This window comes from Typha latifolia, chromosome 14, assembly GCF_019914945.1.
Source record: "Typha latifolia isolate L0001 chromosome 14, TyphaL0001v2, whole genome shotgun sequence".
Classification (NCBI taxonomy): domain Eukaryota; kingdom Viridiplantae; phylum Streptophyta; class Magnoliopsida; order Poales; family Typhaceae; genus Typha; species Typha latifolia.
The window spans coordinates 562,877-577,717 of NC_133099.1; the positions used below are offsets into that span (position 1 = coordinate 562,877).

Sequence of the window (14,841 nt, forward strand, 5' to 3'; positions counted from 1 at the left end):
CAGCACTGAAGAAGTGTAGCCATGACAACAGTTATATCACCTGAACCAAATACAAAAGAGGAGCTTCAAGTCTAGAATAAGTTATAATGTATACCATCTCAAGCTTTCCAGTCTAGAGATTGGTTCAAGGACGTAGATTTAGACATGGGTACGGCATATCTAAGCTCTACGTGTCCATGCCTCGAATTCTAAGATCAATTGCCTGTGATCTAAATTATATCCGACTAGCTAATTCGGATCCAGGTCGGATCGGGTATGTCGTATAAATAGGTCCGTTTTGGCTCGATCCAATCACTTCTCTCTTGTGCCGCTCGATCCAATTTAGGTTTCGATCTCTCTCCTCTGCTCTTCTTTTCCTCTCGCTTTCTTCTTATTGTACTCTATATAACCGGCGATTTCCCACTGGATATCGCTAGTTTTTGCCTAAAATTTGCATTTCGATTCAACAATCGCTTAGTTATTATTATTATCTTTTTTTTGCCAAGAATGTGTTGCTTCTTTTTTATTTGTTGTATGTATTTGTTTGATTAAACGATTTCAACTTCGATACGACCATCTTCCAAAAGTTTAAGTGATTCTATGGTTTTTGCAGGCTCGATTTAACCGGCGTTTAAGATATCCAGGTGGTTGTGTTGAAAAATATACTTAAATGTCTGGGGATCCATCTTTGTACTCTTTGTGTGTGAAAACGGTTATAGAGATGATTACGAATGGTGGGTTTAGTGCTATAATGTTCTTCGACAATATGAGACGTGAATAATGATCCCCTTGTTCTTGACGCTATTTACTGTATATATTTATTTATTTTTGTTAGGATATGATCATTTGCAAGATGTTCTTGAGCTTCCACCGGATCTTCTTGATAATTTGGTGATGACCTTGCCTCCACTAGCATTGCAAACACTCCATGAAATGTTAGTTTCCTTTGTTGTGGTTATAAAAATGAATTATTCGTTGGCATATTCTTGCACTAAGTTTACTAGGTTTTTGGAAATATCACGGAGCTATCAATACCTGTATGAACAGGTTGAACGATGGTTGTATTGGAGGATATAGGACTGATAACGCCATTCATGGGAAGAAACGTGGAAGGTTCGATACGAATCATGTGACATATAAAAAAGAAAAACAAAGATATTTTGCAAGTGATTAATGGAGATAGTGACTTTCAGGTACGAATATTTTAACATGGGATGGAACAAACTATTTGATAAGCGCTGGCCTGATGCCAAGAAGATTGAGCCAATCAGATATATGACAACAGATGAGAGTGCAGAAGTATGTAACTCGGTGAATTGCACAGCAGACTGGCAGCAACTGTACTGGGAAAAGCATCTGCAGGAGTATGTCCAAAATTTTAATGATAGTATGATTACTTGTTTCCATTACCTAAAAATAGAAAAAGGCTAGTTGAATCTGATGGTTTAAATAAGCTTATTTGGTTCTCTAAAGATGCTTAGACGGAGCTGCAGAGACTGCCTTGCTTCCTGGATTTTATGGGCATATTGGGGAAGTAACAATCTCAGGTAAATTGTCGCAGTCTCATCCTTATTCCCTTGTTTTTGTTTATCCATTCCTCAGGCATACAGAAATCCAGTATAAAGAGACATCATCCTTTTTATCATAATTTCCATACTTTGAATAACCACCTGAATAATTATCTTCAAATCCTTAAGATTTCTTTCTTATGGTACTCCATTGATCAATATTTCAGTGTAGATTATGTTAGGCAGAGTGTTACCATGAGGGTCATGATTGTAAACCAGGCAATTTTCATTGAATTTGAGTACAGTCCTACAGGTGTTACGTTTGCTTTTCTTCCATGGCAGCTTTTACTTCTTCTGCTCCATCTTGTTTTGTGCAGATAGTGTCATATATTCAATTGATAGCCCTAGGAGCATGATTGATGAGTGTATGAAATTATCATACCACTGCAACAGATTTGGGTGTTATGCAAGGTATCCTTTTCATAAAAAGAGTTTTCCAAATAATCTTGATTGCTACATTTTGTGAGGAACCTGTTAGGTTTATTAATTTCATTTGCTATATGAGATTTAGAGATTGCGTACATCATTAGTAATGCTGCACGTATACCAAGTCAGCCATTGCATGAAAATCCAATAGCCACATTCTATTGTTTAATGTTTCATAGCTTACTTTGTCAGTTTGTCTTATCCAACATATATTTGCTATGATCGTCTTAGTGAAGATTCTACATTTGGCTTTTGGAACTTGATTCTTTTACAAGTATCTAATCTCGATAGACATTTCTTTTTGGAGAAGCTGAATGACCAGAATGTTGTGTATGTATGATATGCGGAAAATTAATGTATTTTATCATCAATTTCAAACTTCTTTTCCTGTTTGCAGATGTCTGAGACTTCAAAATGTGCTTTGCTCTGGAGAAACTTGTGTAAGTATTATAAATTTATAATTTACTGTCTTATAGGTGGGGGATGTTGGTTTGCTTTTCAGCCATCTTCTTTTGGGATTTGGGATGTAGTTCTGCCATTTAGAGAACATCTTCTTAGATGCTCTTTTGTGAAGCCATTATCTGGTCTCTATTCCCGTGGAAGCAGAATCAGCTGAGTTAAGATCAAACTTAATTTCAGCTAATTTGGCATCATTTAATATTAGATATTAATAATCTCAATTTTGATTGGGAAATTGCCTGTGAACAATTTGTCATGGTACAATTAACCTAAAAGGCTCAAAGTGGTCCTTATCTTGCAGATATCCATCATTCTTTCATTTAAGATTGCAAAATAAATATCTATTCTCTTGTGTTAGGCCTTTATGATTGAAGCTTCTTGACACAACAAATATTAGCGTGTTGATTTTTTCTTAAGGTTGAGAAGTCGAACCATGTACATGTTCACTGTGAAGATCGTCTATAGTATGCTGCTTTTACATGTTATCCTTTTCTGTATGCTGTAGCAATTAGCATGGGATAGGAAAAAGTGGACATTAAGTAAAATGTTTGTGATTGTCTAATTTATTCTTTGCAGGAGTTGTTGAAAGAGAGCAAATTGCAAAAGCTGACATTTGTAAGGATAAAATCCAAAAATCAGGTAGTCTTATCATAGAATCCCAGTCATACAACAGTTATTGGTCTACATGGTAGAAGGCTTAGGTATTCATTTTTATTCATGTTGCAATTATTGATCTATATGGTTTACATAGTGCTGTTGTCTGATGCTTGTCATGCATTTGAGAAGGCATTTCACTATTTCTAACAGATGCTTATATATACATCAAAGCAGTTTTGGGTAGACACTTAAAAGCCTTGAGTACGTTGTGAGCTTTGTGAAGACTATATGGAATATAGCCTTCGGTTTTGTAATTAATCTACTACCATTGGAATGCATTCTAATTTTCGAAGTGTACTCCTAATTTCATTGTTGAATCCCTTCCCTTTCTAATATGTGGTTGTTTGTCGAGCAGTCATGAATTTGAGAAAGGACCAAAGGAAAATTTAAGCTATCATAAATTTAGTGCTGACCCGATAATGAATTTTTAGAAGCTGATGCAAAATTCTTGACCAAGGCATATTCAGACTTGATAAGTTGCTTGGTCCTAGAACGGTAAGGCAGTTAGCAGATAGAAAGAACCAGCTTTAGTAGTAGTATTTCAAGATCGAACAAGTAAGATTTCAGCAGGAAATTGATAAATTTCTGTGAGCCTCTCTTATCTCTGAGGCATGTGTAAGGTGAAGATGAATGTGAGATACACAAATAGGTGGCTTTGTAATATCTTCTGATGATTCTACAAATTCCTTTACTTCAGCTTATCTGTTCTTTTAAGTTATACTAACAATCCAATAGTTGTTGCTGTTGTAATGATCCAACAGCTGTGACAAGTGGTTTCAAGGATTTACCTTTTCCTTGTATAATGTCATCAGGTTGATGGAGTGTGCATGCTTCTAAACCACCATAGGGAAACCTTGTGGTCTCTCGAGTTCATCCATTGTCTTCTTTACCCCACTATTATGAATCAGATTTGCAACAGTATGTCCAAAGAGGAGTCTGTAATTCATGGGATCCGCTGCTTCTCCATTAAATCATCACCCATTTCTGAAAGCAAGTCATCTTCCATTTCTTCTGGTCTATTATCCCTTTTGTCTTCAGGAGGGTAAATTATCACTATCTTCTTTCTGCCAGATATTTTGTTCAATTAAATGCTGTGACTCGAAAAATCAAGTAATATTTTTTTCATTAGTCAGGTCCTTGGCTTCACTGTGTTTTTACGATACTAGGATGCAGCCAAAATTTGCAAAAATGATTTTCGATACTCTCCTCGGGTCTTCATGTGGTTTAGTCACCCTTGAGATATCAGACAACAATGTAAGTAGCTTGTCAGCAGTACCTGTTTGTACTTTAGCATATCAGTATTATGAACATGATAACTGATTTTGTCTGTTCCTTCAGCTCATTGGTTGGCTTTCTCAAATTGAGGAAAAATCCACAAATATTTCTTCACTTTTGGGATCGGAGATGTCAATGAAGTCCTTGAAAGTTCTCAATTTAAGGTATCAATCTGTTTCCTTATATCTGTTTCTAGAACCTTTTTCTGTTCTTATTCATCTATCTGATGCACTTTTCATTTTGTAATTGTCCATACTCCATAATTGATTAGTATATGACCATATCGATAATCATTGTTATATTAGGGGAAACAATTTTCATAAGGATGATGCCGAGGATCTTTGCAGTATCTTGGCAAGATTGCCTAACTTGAGGAGTATAGATATAAGTGACAATCCAATCACGGATGAAGGAATCAGGTAACTATTACCCTAATCAAGTCTTTGATGGAAAATAATGGAACATTGCACTTGTATTTTGGCAGCTGCCAGAATGGGATATGTATATTGGTAATTTGATTTACTATCCTTTTCTTTTGAATGATGAGAAGGAAATAGCATCTTTCTTATTCTGACCCGTTGGAAGTAATGATTCTTGCAGGTATCTTATTCCTTATTTTGTAAAGGCTCTTGAAAAAGCAAGCCCTCTTTTAAACATTAAGATAGAGAATTGCAACCTATCTGGGATGGGGGTGATTGAACTATTAAGAAGCCTTCCGCCCTTGAAAGAACCATTGAACATGCTCTCTCTTGCAGATAATCATCTTGGCTGGTCAGTTGTGAACATTATACACAAGTGTACTCTCTCCTGCTGTTTCTCTTGTGAGGACACTGTCTTATGTAATACAATTTCAGTTCTGTAGCAGCAACATTGGCGAAGTTCCTCGGCAACTCATGTGTAAAGGAGCTCAATCTTGAAGATATTGAACTGGGAGCGTCAGGTTTCCAAGAACTTGAGGAACTAATGCCCAGAGAAACAGCTCTTTCCTGCATCAACATCAGGTTAGCCCTGGTACTACCACATGTATCTTAAGTTATCAAATTATTGAAATTACCTACTAACTGTTCATTTTCCAGCAAAAATCGAGGCGGGATCAGAACTGCGCATCTTTTGTCCAGACTTATTTCACAAGCTCCAAATCTTGTAGCCATTAATGCAGGAGCTAATATTATGCCTCCTGAATCCATACCTATCATTCAAGATGCATTGAAGCAGTCCAAAGGTATGAAATTGTACTTCTTTTTACATTCAGTAAAAAATTCCATTGCATCAAGAAATAAGCAACAGAGTGTGAAGTCTGAACTGATATCTTCTTTATCAAGTCATAAGAAATCAACAGGTGAACCTAACATATTATTCAAATGGTTAGAAAGAAAGATTTCCTAATATTCTGTAAGAGAACGGCCTTTTTATGGAAGAGCGCATGAATTGCTCTGTGATATCCTGACAAGAATTTGTTTCTCTATTTCAAGAAGAAGACATGGTTGTTTATCATGGTTCTTGCTATAATTGAACAGTTTTGTGTGATCTGGCAGCCACTTGCTTCTGTGACATGCTCTTCACTTTTTAGAATTCTATAGGCATGAACCTGTTTCTTGCCTTGAAGTGATTGGTGCATATTTTATTTTTAATACAAGCTTAATGGTGCCCTTGTTATTCTTAGGTAATCTGGAGCGACTGGATTTGACAGGAAACAGTCAGTTATGCTTATCAAACTATACTTCTGTTCTTCAAGAATTTTGCCATCACGGGAAGCCCATTGTCATTTATCCTTCACCACCAGTCTCTGGCACACCCTACGATGATGATCCGTAACTGTTTTAATCATTCAAGTTGAAGATCTCCTCTATATGGAGGCAATGTAGACAGTGAGGCATTGTGCCCTTGAAAGCATGGTATGTGTAGAGTAGAGGAAGCTTCAGTCCTGTTATGCCATCATCTCTCAAGAAAAAGCATTACAGGATAAGAAAAAGCAAATGAGAAGAGGAGGTAAGTTACCAAGCTACTTTAGATGTTAGCCCTCTCACTATTCTGAACATATATTGATTTATTAAGGAAATACTAGATACTGACTTGTCAAACCAACAGACAATATGTAAGGCATCCATTTGACCGTTGCCTCCCCAGCTGGAAAGTTTTTCAGAGAGAAATGGCTACTAGGTGTGATTTATGCTTACGTTCAAATGGTTTAAGAAAAACCTTAACAACTATAGACGAAACTTCAGTTTCTTAAATGCTAAATTGCTAATTCTGTCCAAACATTGAAATGGGTAACAAGGGCAGGAGGGATGTGGACGCACCATAGATTTTCTGGTGCTTTGTCAATTGTGCACATACTGTTCATTCTATTGATTGTTGAAATTTCTATATTCTTTTCATCCATAGAATACCTGTCAGTCATACTTTGGACCTCAGCTTCGTTATGAACTACAGCATGAAAAGCTACCATTACCTTTAGTAGTCATACATAGTTTAATTGTTTGCCCATCACTTGCAGTCTTTGTGAGCAACTTCAGTAGGAGCAGTACATTGCTGGGGACAAGAGAAAATGCCATTCCTCTAATGCTCGATAAGGTAATTTTCAAGTTTATCTATTTTCCTTCAAGGGGAAGGTTGCCTTTTGGTTGATTTTGTCAATCTTTGACCAGGTGGATGTGGGTTGAGTGAAGTATCAAATACGCAATCTAAAATTGTGTACTGGTGGTGTTATTAACACGAATTTCAGCGATAAACACTATTTCCCACCCTACTGGCGACATATGACACGAGTTGTTCGGATGCTAGGAAGATATCCATTGATATTATTATTCTCGTACAGTGTTTACGAAATTACAAGAATGTAAATCCATCCTGAGGATTAGAAACATAACAGCATATCCTTGTATTCTGAATGGAGACAGCCACCTTTTCTAGTTTCTATGTTACTTCAGCGTTATTTTTCTGGTTCATTGGACTACTAAATCCCTCCCTATATCGTATCAGAAAACGCCCTTCAGCAAGCATAACCTAGAAATATGTTATTTTGACCGTTTTAATAAACACGAACTGCATAGATAAAGATTAAAACTCAGGAATACACATTCCAGATAGCAAACCCAAATACTATCTGAAGCAGATAGGAAATAAAAGTACTCTTGTAATTGAGATGAAAATAAATATGCAATTCCTAGTAAGATTATAGGATCAATGTGCAGTCTTCCATTTCCTATGCACAATTGGACTGAATGAATCCATAAATAAAACCACCATACACAAGCAATATCACCGAGATTACACCAGTGCTCAAAGCTAGTGCAAATGAGATAGTTCAATAACATAAATTATGGGGAACAAATTAAGACGAACAAGAAACTAATGGTGTCATAGCACACAAAATTGACGGGCCCCTTTGACAAAATACTTTCTTCTTGGACCTGCATTAAGTTGTTACAAGTTGTTGGTGCTAATATTTAACTCTGACAGCATTGTAGATAGCTCTCCTCTACGGTGAAGCTTCACAGTATCTGCAATCAATAGAAGAATGTCATACAAGCCCTGTGCATTGATGTTTTTGATATCTTTTCTACTTTGATATTTTCACAATGTACACACAATCTTTAAGTTTGTTTGGAAATTTTAAATTGACCTACTGCAATAATTCAACAACACCAGCTTAACCTAGTAAATTATTACTCTTGCTTCTTTGGTAAATTTCTAGAAGATTTTTGCGATTTGAGGTTTATTTACTTTGGTCATTACAATGCTGAATTTTCTGCAAGAAACAGTAAAAGCTGTAACTATATTCAACTGTCAGAAAAACAACTCCCCACTGGAGAAATTTTTCATGGAGTAACCTGTACTGTGTAGATCAACAAATAAATGGAGATGGTTATTACCTGTACAACCACCGATATGATTTCCTCCTGCATATTCAAAAATGTATAGTTACTAGATCATTAAAACCAATTAAAAAAAATCACCCTAAAACAGTTGGTTGTGAACCACAGTCAAGAATAGTAGAATGGCAAATAATTATAGCAGAGAAATCCAAGATTGTGCATCCGATTATGCAGTGATGCAAAGGAGAAATTGAGAAGGATAAAATTCTTCTAGGCCACACTCAGTGTTAAGCAGTATGTTACCAATTTTTGGAGTCCAACAAAATAAGAGACAAAAAGAGACAAAAGACTTATCCTTCGGAATAGAGAAAATAGGATGAATTTCAGGGTTGGTTGGGGTCATCATGCTGCTCTCTCTTCACTGGAATATGAAATTATCCACTTCCAGCATGGTTATTCTAAGGTCTAGGCAGGGCGTTAAGATTGAAGATGCTAGGGATTCTACATCCTTGAATAATAAGACATCATGAATGGCCTTTTAAATAGACTTTGAATGCTCTTACAAAAACAGAACAGTCATATTTTGAGTCATCTTAAAAGGCCTCCAACAGAGTTTCACAAACATAAACTCCTCAAACATGCTTTACTCAAAGAAACAAGTTTCTAATCGAAACTCAAAAGCCAGACTTGCATCAGGCCAAAAATTCACACTTTAAGGAATCTCTCTCAAAGTTAATTTGAAATTTAGAACAATTTATGAAATTCCACATCTAATAAGAAGGTGAAAAAGACATTCAAAATAAAGTAGACTTTAATATTACTTGATATTTATGAATTCATATCAATTCTGCGCAAATCGAGAAAGATCAACCAACAAGAGCATCATAGATGTTAAAGGAGACTAAAGATCTTGATATCCATTAATGTATATCATGTGCTCAAAAAATATCGAGGAACCAGAGGTGTCTAACATTAAGTTGATACATAGTGGAGCCTGAACAAACGGATCCTAAATAAATATCAGAAACAGATAGTAGGATAGCGCTGCAAGAGAATTAGTATCTACTTTGTTGTATTATAAAAAAAATCAAAATGTCAAAACTTTGTACATACCAATAAAAACATTTGGAACAGTAGATTGTCCTGTCAGTCTTTCCAACACCTTTTGCAGTTGTGGCCCTTGAGGACCTGAGAGATATACAAATTTTGGACCAATATCACAGATATATCACTAAATTAGAAATAAAAAGTAGTTCTTAATATTACACAGCATCATTCAAAAATGATTTCTAAATGACCACCTTGTAGAAAAATGAACACGGCATGGATACATTGGGACTTGAGCTCATGGTGTTATAAAAGTCGTGCTTGCTATCACTTGGGATTTGCAATAAAGGAGCAATTAAATGACTGTAAACTCCTAAATCCTAAACTATAAATTTCAAAGTAGAACACTTCTAACATGGGATAGCATTAAGACTAAATTCACTATAAGTTCAACAAAACAACTATATGCCTCTAACATAAAATTTCTCTTCTTTTTACTCTTGTCCCTTCCTCGGGTTTACTACTATCATTTTGTCAAATAACACTCTTCTTTTCCAACTACTAGTCCTTCAGAGTCTGCTTCCGGAGCAAGTGCTTTACTGCTGTTTCTTCTTATTATTTCTACTCTTTTTATCTTTTTAAATTTCAGGGTGCCCTTTTGGTCATCCTATATACACTTGCACAATCGAAACCCAAAAGATTCCACAATAAACACTAACTACCATTAGATGATTCAAATCAACAGCGAATTCACCAGAAGATAAGAAAGCTACACAAACAAAAAGAAAGAAAAACAGAACAAGATAAAACTCACCGAGCTGGTCTAACTCTATCACCAGCGGCTCCACCCCGATCCGCTTGAACAACAACTTCACCTCCGACGAATACCTCCATTCCCGACCAAACCAAACCAAGGGGAAAGGTTAAGCAAAACCCTAACCAAGTATGAAAGAAGAGTGAAAGATATGAGCTGGATATCGCAAACTCACGAGCACCAGGTCTTGGAGTAGATCACCACCGGATTCTCCGACACTGTCTTCTTCACCGACTCCTCCAGCCTCGACCCGAAAGAGGAGGACGAGGAAGAGGACGAAGTCATCGATCGGATCGCCGTGGATCCACCTCGACCTCTCCTCTCTCCTCCAATGCGGTACCGATGACGAGAGGGAGGAAGAGAAGGTAAGAGGAGCGGAAAGGAAAGGGCGGTGAGAGTCAGGCGGTTACCGCACCGCGCGTTCTTGAAGCTAGGGCACAGGGCCGCACCGGCGCGCACAATAGCACGGCTCTCAGCCATTGTTGCTTACTTGCACCGTCAGTGAATAGAGAGGTCTGAGACGGAAGGATGGCGATGGCTTCCGGGGGGGGTTCTATGGAGCACAGAGAAAAAGAATGAGGCTGGGGAGGTATGGTGATCCGACAGAGTAGATTGAAAGAGAGCTGACGCATCTGTTACGACCGTTACATCACGTTCGTTGGACGGCGATGCTTGATACCGAGCGTTATGAGATTTGTGTTCTGCGCGTATAACTTATCGATTGGCTGAGAATTATCGTAACGGATCACCTGCAGCGACCGATGCAGGAGTTTACTACGGCGTAGATGTTTGGCATCCTGTCAGTGGCTATCAAACTCAGACTGCAGCAGGTTATTGAAGTCGCAGGACCTTGGACTGGAATTACGGTCTGTATCATTCAACAATAAGAAAGTCGTTATACTTTTGCATCGACTAAGCTTTGGAAAAGGTCACATGAAACCTACTCAAGGCAAGCAAAAGTCCTACCAAGAGATGGCCAAAGAACATTTGTTAAAAATGGAATCATTAACAAGATTACAATTGGGGCAAGGTATTAGAGACAACTTGCTAAGGGAGTATTTAGTTACTAGAAAATGAGAAAAAACACCCACTTTTAAAAACTTCTCTATTTTTAATATTTAATTATAAAAAATATATTTTCATTTTCTCTTTCTTTTTTTAAAAGAAGAGAGGAAAGGCACTTTTTTGTTGATGAGAAGCTTTTCCCAACATAATTAAGAGAGAGAGAGAGAGAGAGAGAGAGAGAGACTTAATTTTAATAGGACAGCAAGCAATTTTTTTTAGCCACAAGAGCCATGAGCAAGACTCCCCAACCCGTTTAGGCATAGTAGCCTTGTGCCCTTGTCCCACCCAATCAAATCAAATGGATGATCTTTTTGTGACCATTTTTATCCCACAAAATTATCTCAAGAGTAATGGTATTAACAAAGTTAAAAAAGGTAAATAGAAGAGAACAGCCACAGTAAAGTGTTAACCCAAATTGGGACCATCATGGACATCTATGGACAGCTACTGCAACGAGCAGTGTAACATATGACACTGTCTTCACTGTAACCTGCATAAAATATTTATATCCTGTACAACTGATACCTTTCAGCAGAGGAGATTCTCTTCTTGTTCTTGTCCCAGGGCAAATATAGCATCACTGGTAAATAAATAATATGAAAGTAATCTCAAGGATGCCAGAGAACTCAGAGATCAACCACAAATAGCAAACTCAAACATATTTTAAACAAACCAAATGTACGGCTTCCAAAGACCAGATACAATTATATATGCATATCAACAGCACGAGATATTAATAGCATCATATGTACAAGATAATTAATGACAGACAATGGAATGAGATAAAACAATTCTAACCTAAGAATAGTTGCTTGCAAACACTGGTTGGAAGCTCTTGTGTGCTTATGCTGGCTGTTCATCAAGGAATTGATGCCTTAGGTTCTGCAGCATTGTGCGAGAATTCGTTCTGGTTCAACCCATACTGCACAAAGAACAAATAATTGAACACAAAGCAATTTTTTTGGCAAAATATTCACAGTTTCATCAGGGAACTGGAACATCAACTGTGGAAATAACCTATGGCAGATAATTGCTCTGTTGGAACTACATATCATCCACAGAATTTTCATGTTCTAAAGGATCTAGTACCTTTTGCCTCATCCGGGAACTCCATATGTCCGAGTGAAACCCTTTATTGTCAACAGATGTTGTAGCATATGGAGTGACACCCTGTGGGTGTAAAAGTGGCCTCCTTATAACAACAAAATCTTCATCACTGTCATAGTCCACCCTTCTTGTTGACACCATGGATCGCAAAACCGTTGCAAAGAAAAGTGAGAGTCCCTACACATGCACGTCAAAGAACAGTAAGTAACCAAATGCAAAATTAGTTGGATATCTAGTTCCCATCTGATATGTTTATATGATCTCTATCCTTTATATAAAGACAGACATCTAGAAACAGCGACACTAGAAATCACACTCAAAAGGCACAAGAGAGAAGAAAGTAATTGCAATAGAATATATTTTGAAAGGCTTGGTTGGAATTCTGCTAAACAACTTCTTTAGATCAAAGAAGTAAATTCAAAGAATACAAAATAATGTTATGGTACCAAAAGGTTCTATGTTCAGCCATTTGTAACCAGACATTCACGCAGTTCATATTTTTGGTGGAATTTAAGATATCATCAAAACTACGTACTATGTTCGCACTGATCTTAAACAGAATCAACATAGTTAGAATAAAGAATTTCAAGTTCTAGGTAAAAGGATAGGTTTACCTGAATAACAATCACTGATATGCCAACCCATTTGCAGATGTCCATATTGTCTTCAATAAATGCACGGAGGTTTTTGAGTTCACCGGTAGCGTCATATGGAAGATCCTGCAAAATGATGAAATATAGCAGTGGATTCATGGACAAATACATCCTTTTGTATGGCTACTGGAACTCCTATTGGCCTTCATAAATGATATTTTACCTCTTGCCAATGTTTATTGAACATCAAATCACCTGCTAAAGTTGCTTCCAGCAAGATGAGTAGAGTGGTCAATATTGCATACTGAAAAATCCAAGTTAAGGAAAATATGGATGTAATAAATGGAGGTAGTATAGGTTTTAGCAAAAGAACCAAGGATTTACAAAAAGCAAGCATGAGTGACGCAGTATCACAACCACCTTTCTTCATCCATTGACAAATATGAATGGAAAGTATAAAAGCAAAACTAGTGATAGCTGTATGAGGTAAAAATGCGAAAGTGTATCCTCGTGGACCAAAGTGTATTTCAGAAGAAATGTTTAATAAGCAAGTCTATCCCAAAATTGATCTTGGATTATCAATTTCTTCACAGAATTTGTGTAATATCTAGCCTTCGGCTTTAGATACCTTTTCCCAATTGAGGAAGCAAGGAAACTACCATATCATCCCTCCACCAAATTCATGGTCTACCATTTAATGTTCTGTTTCTTTAAATCTGCACCAACTGGTGCAAAACAAATCTACCATTTAATGTATTGACTACTATAAGATTGCATGTGAAATCACTTTAAAGTGGGTGTGTATTGACTACTCTAAGATTGCATGTGAAATCACTTTAAAGTGGGACTACTTTAGGAGATAGTTTGAGGAACTTCTAGAAAATTTCTCAGGAATTCGTGATCTTTTCTAGCTTAACTGAAAAATATGAGAAACATGGCTCAGTTACTAAGAAGTTGCCAAATTCCTTCAATTTTTTAGCTCAATGAAGCTAACAAAAAGAAAATACAATCAAAATAAAATAGAAAAGCATAGATAGGATACAAAACAAAGGCAGCAGCCGCTGCTTGCTTCAGCAGCGACATGCCCTGTGAATGCAATCAAACACAGCAAGACCCCAACCCCCATCGAAGCGCAAACAAACCTGCATTATAACCACCGCAATGAATAATAATCGAATAAAATTACCACACAATGTGCAATCAATTCACGATTCTCGCAAAACTGCACTTCTAACCGTTCAAAAAGAGAGAGGCGAGAAATTTACCAGAGATCTTTTAGGTCTTTGATGTCGAGATCTCCCCCTTGCCGATTCCAGTGATTCAACATCCATATCGCATAGATCGCGATAGAGATCCCAGCAAATCCTTGTAGAAAGTTGAGGAACTTGATGAAGAAGGCGAGAGTGCTCCGGCAAAAACTAGGACGCATCTTTTACCTCTGGCCACTCTTCCTTGAACGAAGGTTAGGAAAACCTAGCTCTCGGCTGCACCGGCGAACCAAAACCCTAAATCCCCTTCGACCTTCGGATTCTCCGGGGAAGAAGAAGAAGAAGAAGAAGAAGAAGAGAAGGCAAGGAGAAGCTAAAGGAGGAAAAAGGAACACACGGGACGATAATTAGTAGATATTTTATTTAGTTTTCTGTTAACTATTTTGTTATGCTGTTTCTAGAGAGAGAGAGAAGGGTTCTAGAATGCATTATCTTTAGATGACACTCTGGCTTATATTATTATGCCTTTGTTATTTCTAGGATTAAGTCAATGTGTACATAGAAGAATCTAATACAAAATACAAAATACAAAACTAATACTTTGCCCACGGGCATGATAAATTTTTTACAAACTTAGCCTTTAACATTGGCATTTGTATAATTACATTTTCAACTTTTCTTAATGTGTGTGTGTGTGTGTGTGTAAAGAGAATTGGTACATGTCTCTCTTGGTGAGCTGGCAGTGGAGGAGTGAGTCTTTGGATGTGGTCATACCATTAGATTGTGGTGGCAATTCCAATAGGCTGAGGTTGAGTGAGAGGCACA

At 37.1% G+C, this 14,841-nt stretch overlaps 3 protein-coding genes across 7 annotated transcripts; 1 reads left to right on the forward strand and 2 right to left on the reverse strand.

The window, feature by feature from the left end:
* Positions 1-216: 216 nt before the first annotated feature.
* Positions 217-7,312, forward strand: LOC140801319 (uncharacterized). 5 transcript variants are annotated; one of them, XM_073156362.1, is made up of 19 exons: positions 217-325; positions 593-713; positions 815-914; positions 1,027-1,092; positions 1,173-1,343; positions 1,453-1,526; positions 1,865-1,958; positions 2,371-2,413; positions 3,009-3,071; positions 3,902-4,131; positions 4,223-4,343; positions 4,428-4,528; positions 4,670-4,783; positions 4,965-5,135; positions 5,219-5,365; positions 5,441-5,586; positions 6,028-6,353; positions 6,862-6,938; positions 7,013-7,312. In XM_073156362.1, the coding sequence occupies exons 2-17, from the start codon at positions 650-652 to the stop codon at positions 6,177-6,179; spliced, it is 1,857 nt and encodes a 618-aa protein (XP_073012463.1). In that variant the 5' UTR covers positions 217-325; positions 593-649; the 3' UTR covers positions 6,180-6,353; positions 6,862-6,938; positions 7,013-7,312. The 5 variants fall into 5 exon arrangements, with proteins under 5 accessions (XP_073012463.1, XP_073012464.1, XP_073012461.1 ...); XM_073156363.1 differs by lacking the exon at positions 217-325 and adding an exon at positions 388-511; XM_073156364.1 differs by lacking the exon at positions 217-325 and adding an exon at positions 6,453-6,524 and having other exon boundaries at positions 518-713.
* A 170-nt stretch (positions 7,313-7,482) lies between these two features.
* Positions 7,483-10,911, reverse strand: LOC140801507 (monothiol glutaredoxin-S10). The gene is made up of 5 exons (XM_073156681.1): positions 10,219-10,911; positions 10,044-10,117; positions 9,296-9,370; positions 8,240-8,266; positions 7,483-7,867 (listed from the first exon to the last, which is right to left on the reverse strand). Exons 1-5 carry the CDS (start codon positions 10,521-10,523, stop codon positions 7,791-7,793), a joined length of 558 nt encoding a protein of 185 aa, XP_073012782.1. The 5' UTR covers positions 10,524-10,911; the 3' UTR covers positions 7,483-7,790.
* Positions 10,912-11,752: 841 nt separating this feature from the next.
* LOC140801506 (tetraspanin-18) lies at positions 11,753-14,813 on the reverse strand. The gene is made up of 6 exons (XM_073156680.1): positions 14,074-14,813; positions 13,851-13,950; positions 13,032-13,112; positions 12,830-12,934; positions 12,198-12,392; positions 11,753-12,030 (listed from the first exon to the last, which is right to left on the reverse strand). Exons 1-6 carry the CDS (start codon positions 14,235-14,237, stop codon positions 11,968-11,970), a joined length of 708 nt encoding a protein of 235 aa, XP_073012781.1. The 5' UTR covers positions 14,238-14,813; the 3' UTR covers positions 11,753-11,967.
* Positions 14,814-14,841: the final 28 nt, after the last annotated feature.

Excerpts from the sequence above, each read along its gene's own strand:
- LOC140801506 (XM_073156680.1), bottom strand. The coding sequence starts at position 14,237 with ATGCGTCCTAGTTTTTGCCGGAGCACTCTCGCCTTCTTCATCAAGTTC. Across the intron at positions 12,393-12,829 it reads TATCAGTGATTGTTATTCAG|GGACTCTCACTTTTCTTTGC; the intron begins GTAAACCTATCC and ends GTGCATGTGTAG. Across the intron at positions 12,031-12,197 it reads GTTCCCGGATGAGGCAAAAG|TATGGGTTGAACCAGAACGA; the intron begins GTACTAGATCCT and ends TTCTTTGTGCAG.
- LOC140801319 (XM_073156362.1), top strand. The coding sequence starts at position 650 with ATGTCTGGGGATCCATCTTTGTACTCTTTGTGTGTGAAAACGGTTATA. Across the intron at positions 1,959-2,370 it reads AGATTTGGGTGTTATGCAAG|ATGTCTGAGACTTCAAAATG; the intron begins GTATCCTTTTCA and ends TCCTGTTTGCAG. Across the intron at positions 5,136-5,218 it reads GCAGATAATCATCTTGGCTG|TTCTGTAGCAGCAACATTGG; the intron begins GTCAGTTGTGAA and ends ATACAATTTCAG.
- LOC140801507 (XM_073156681.1), bottom strand. The coding sequence starts at position 10,523 with ATGGCTGAGAGCCGTGCTATTGTGCGCGCCGGTGCGGCCCTGTGCCCT. Across the intron at positions 9,371-10,043 it reads GATAGAGTTAGACCAGCTCG|GTCCTCAAGGGCCACAACTG; the intron begins GTGAGTTTTATC and ends TATATCTCTCAG. Across the intron at positions 7,868-8,239 it reads TCATATCGGTGGTTGTACAG|ATACTGTGAAGCTTCACCGT; the intron begins GTAATAACCATC and ends TATTGATTGCAG.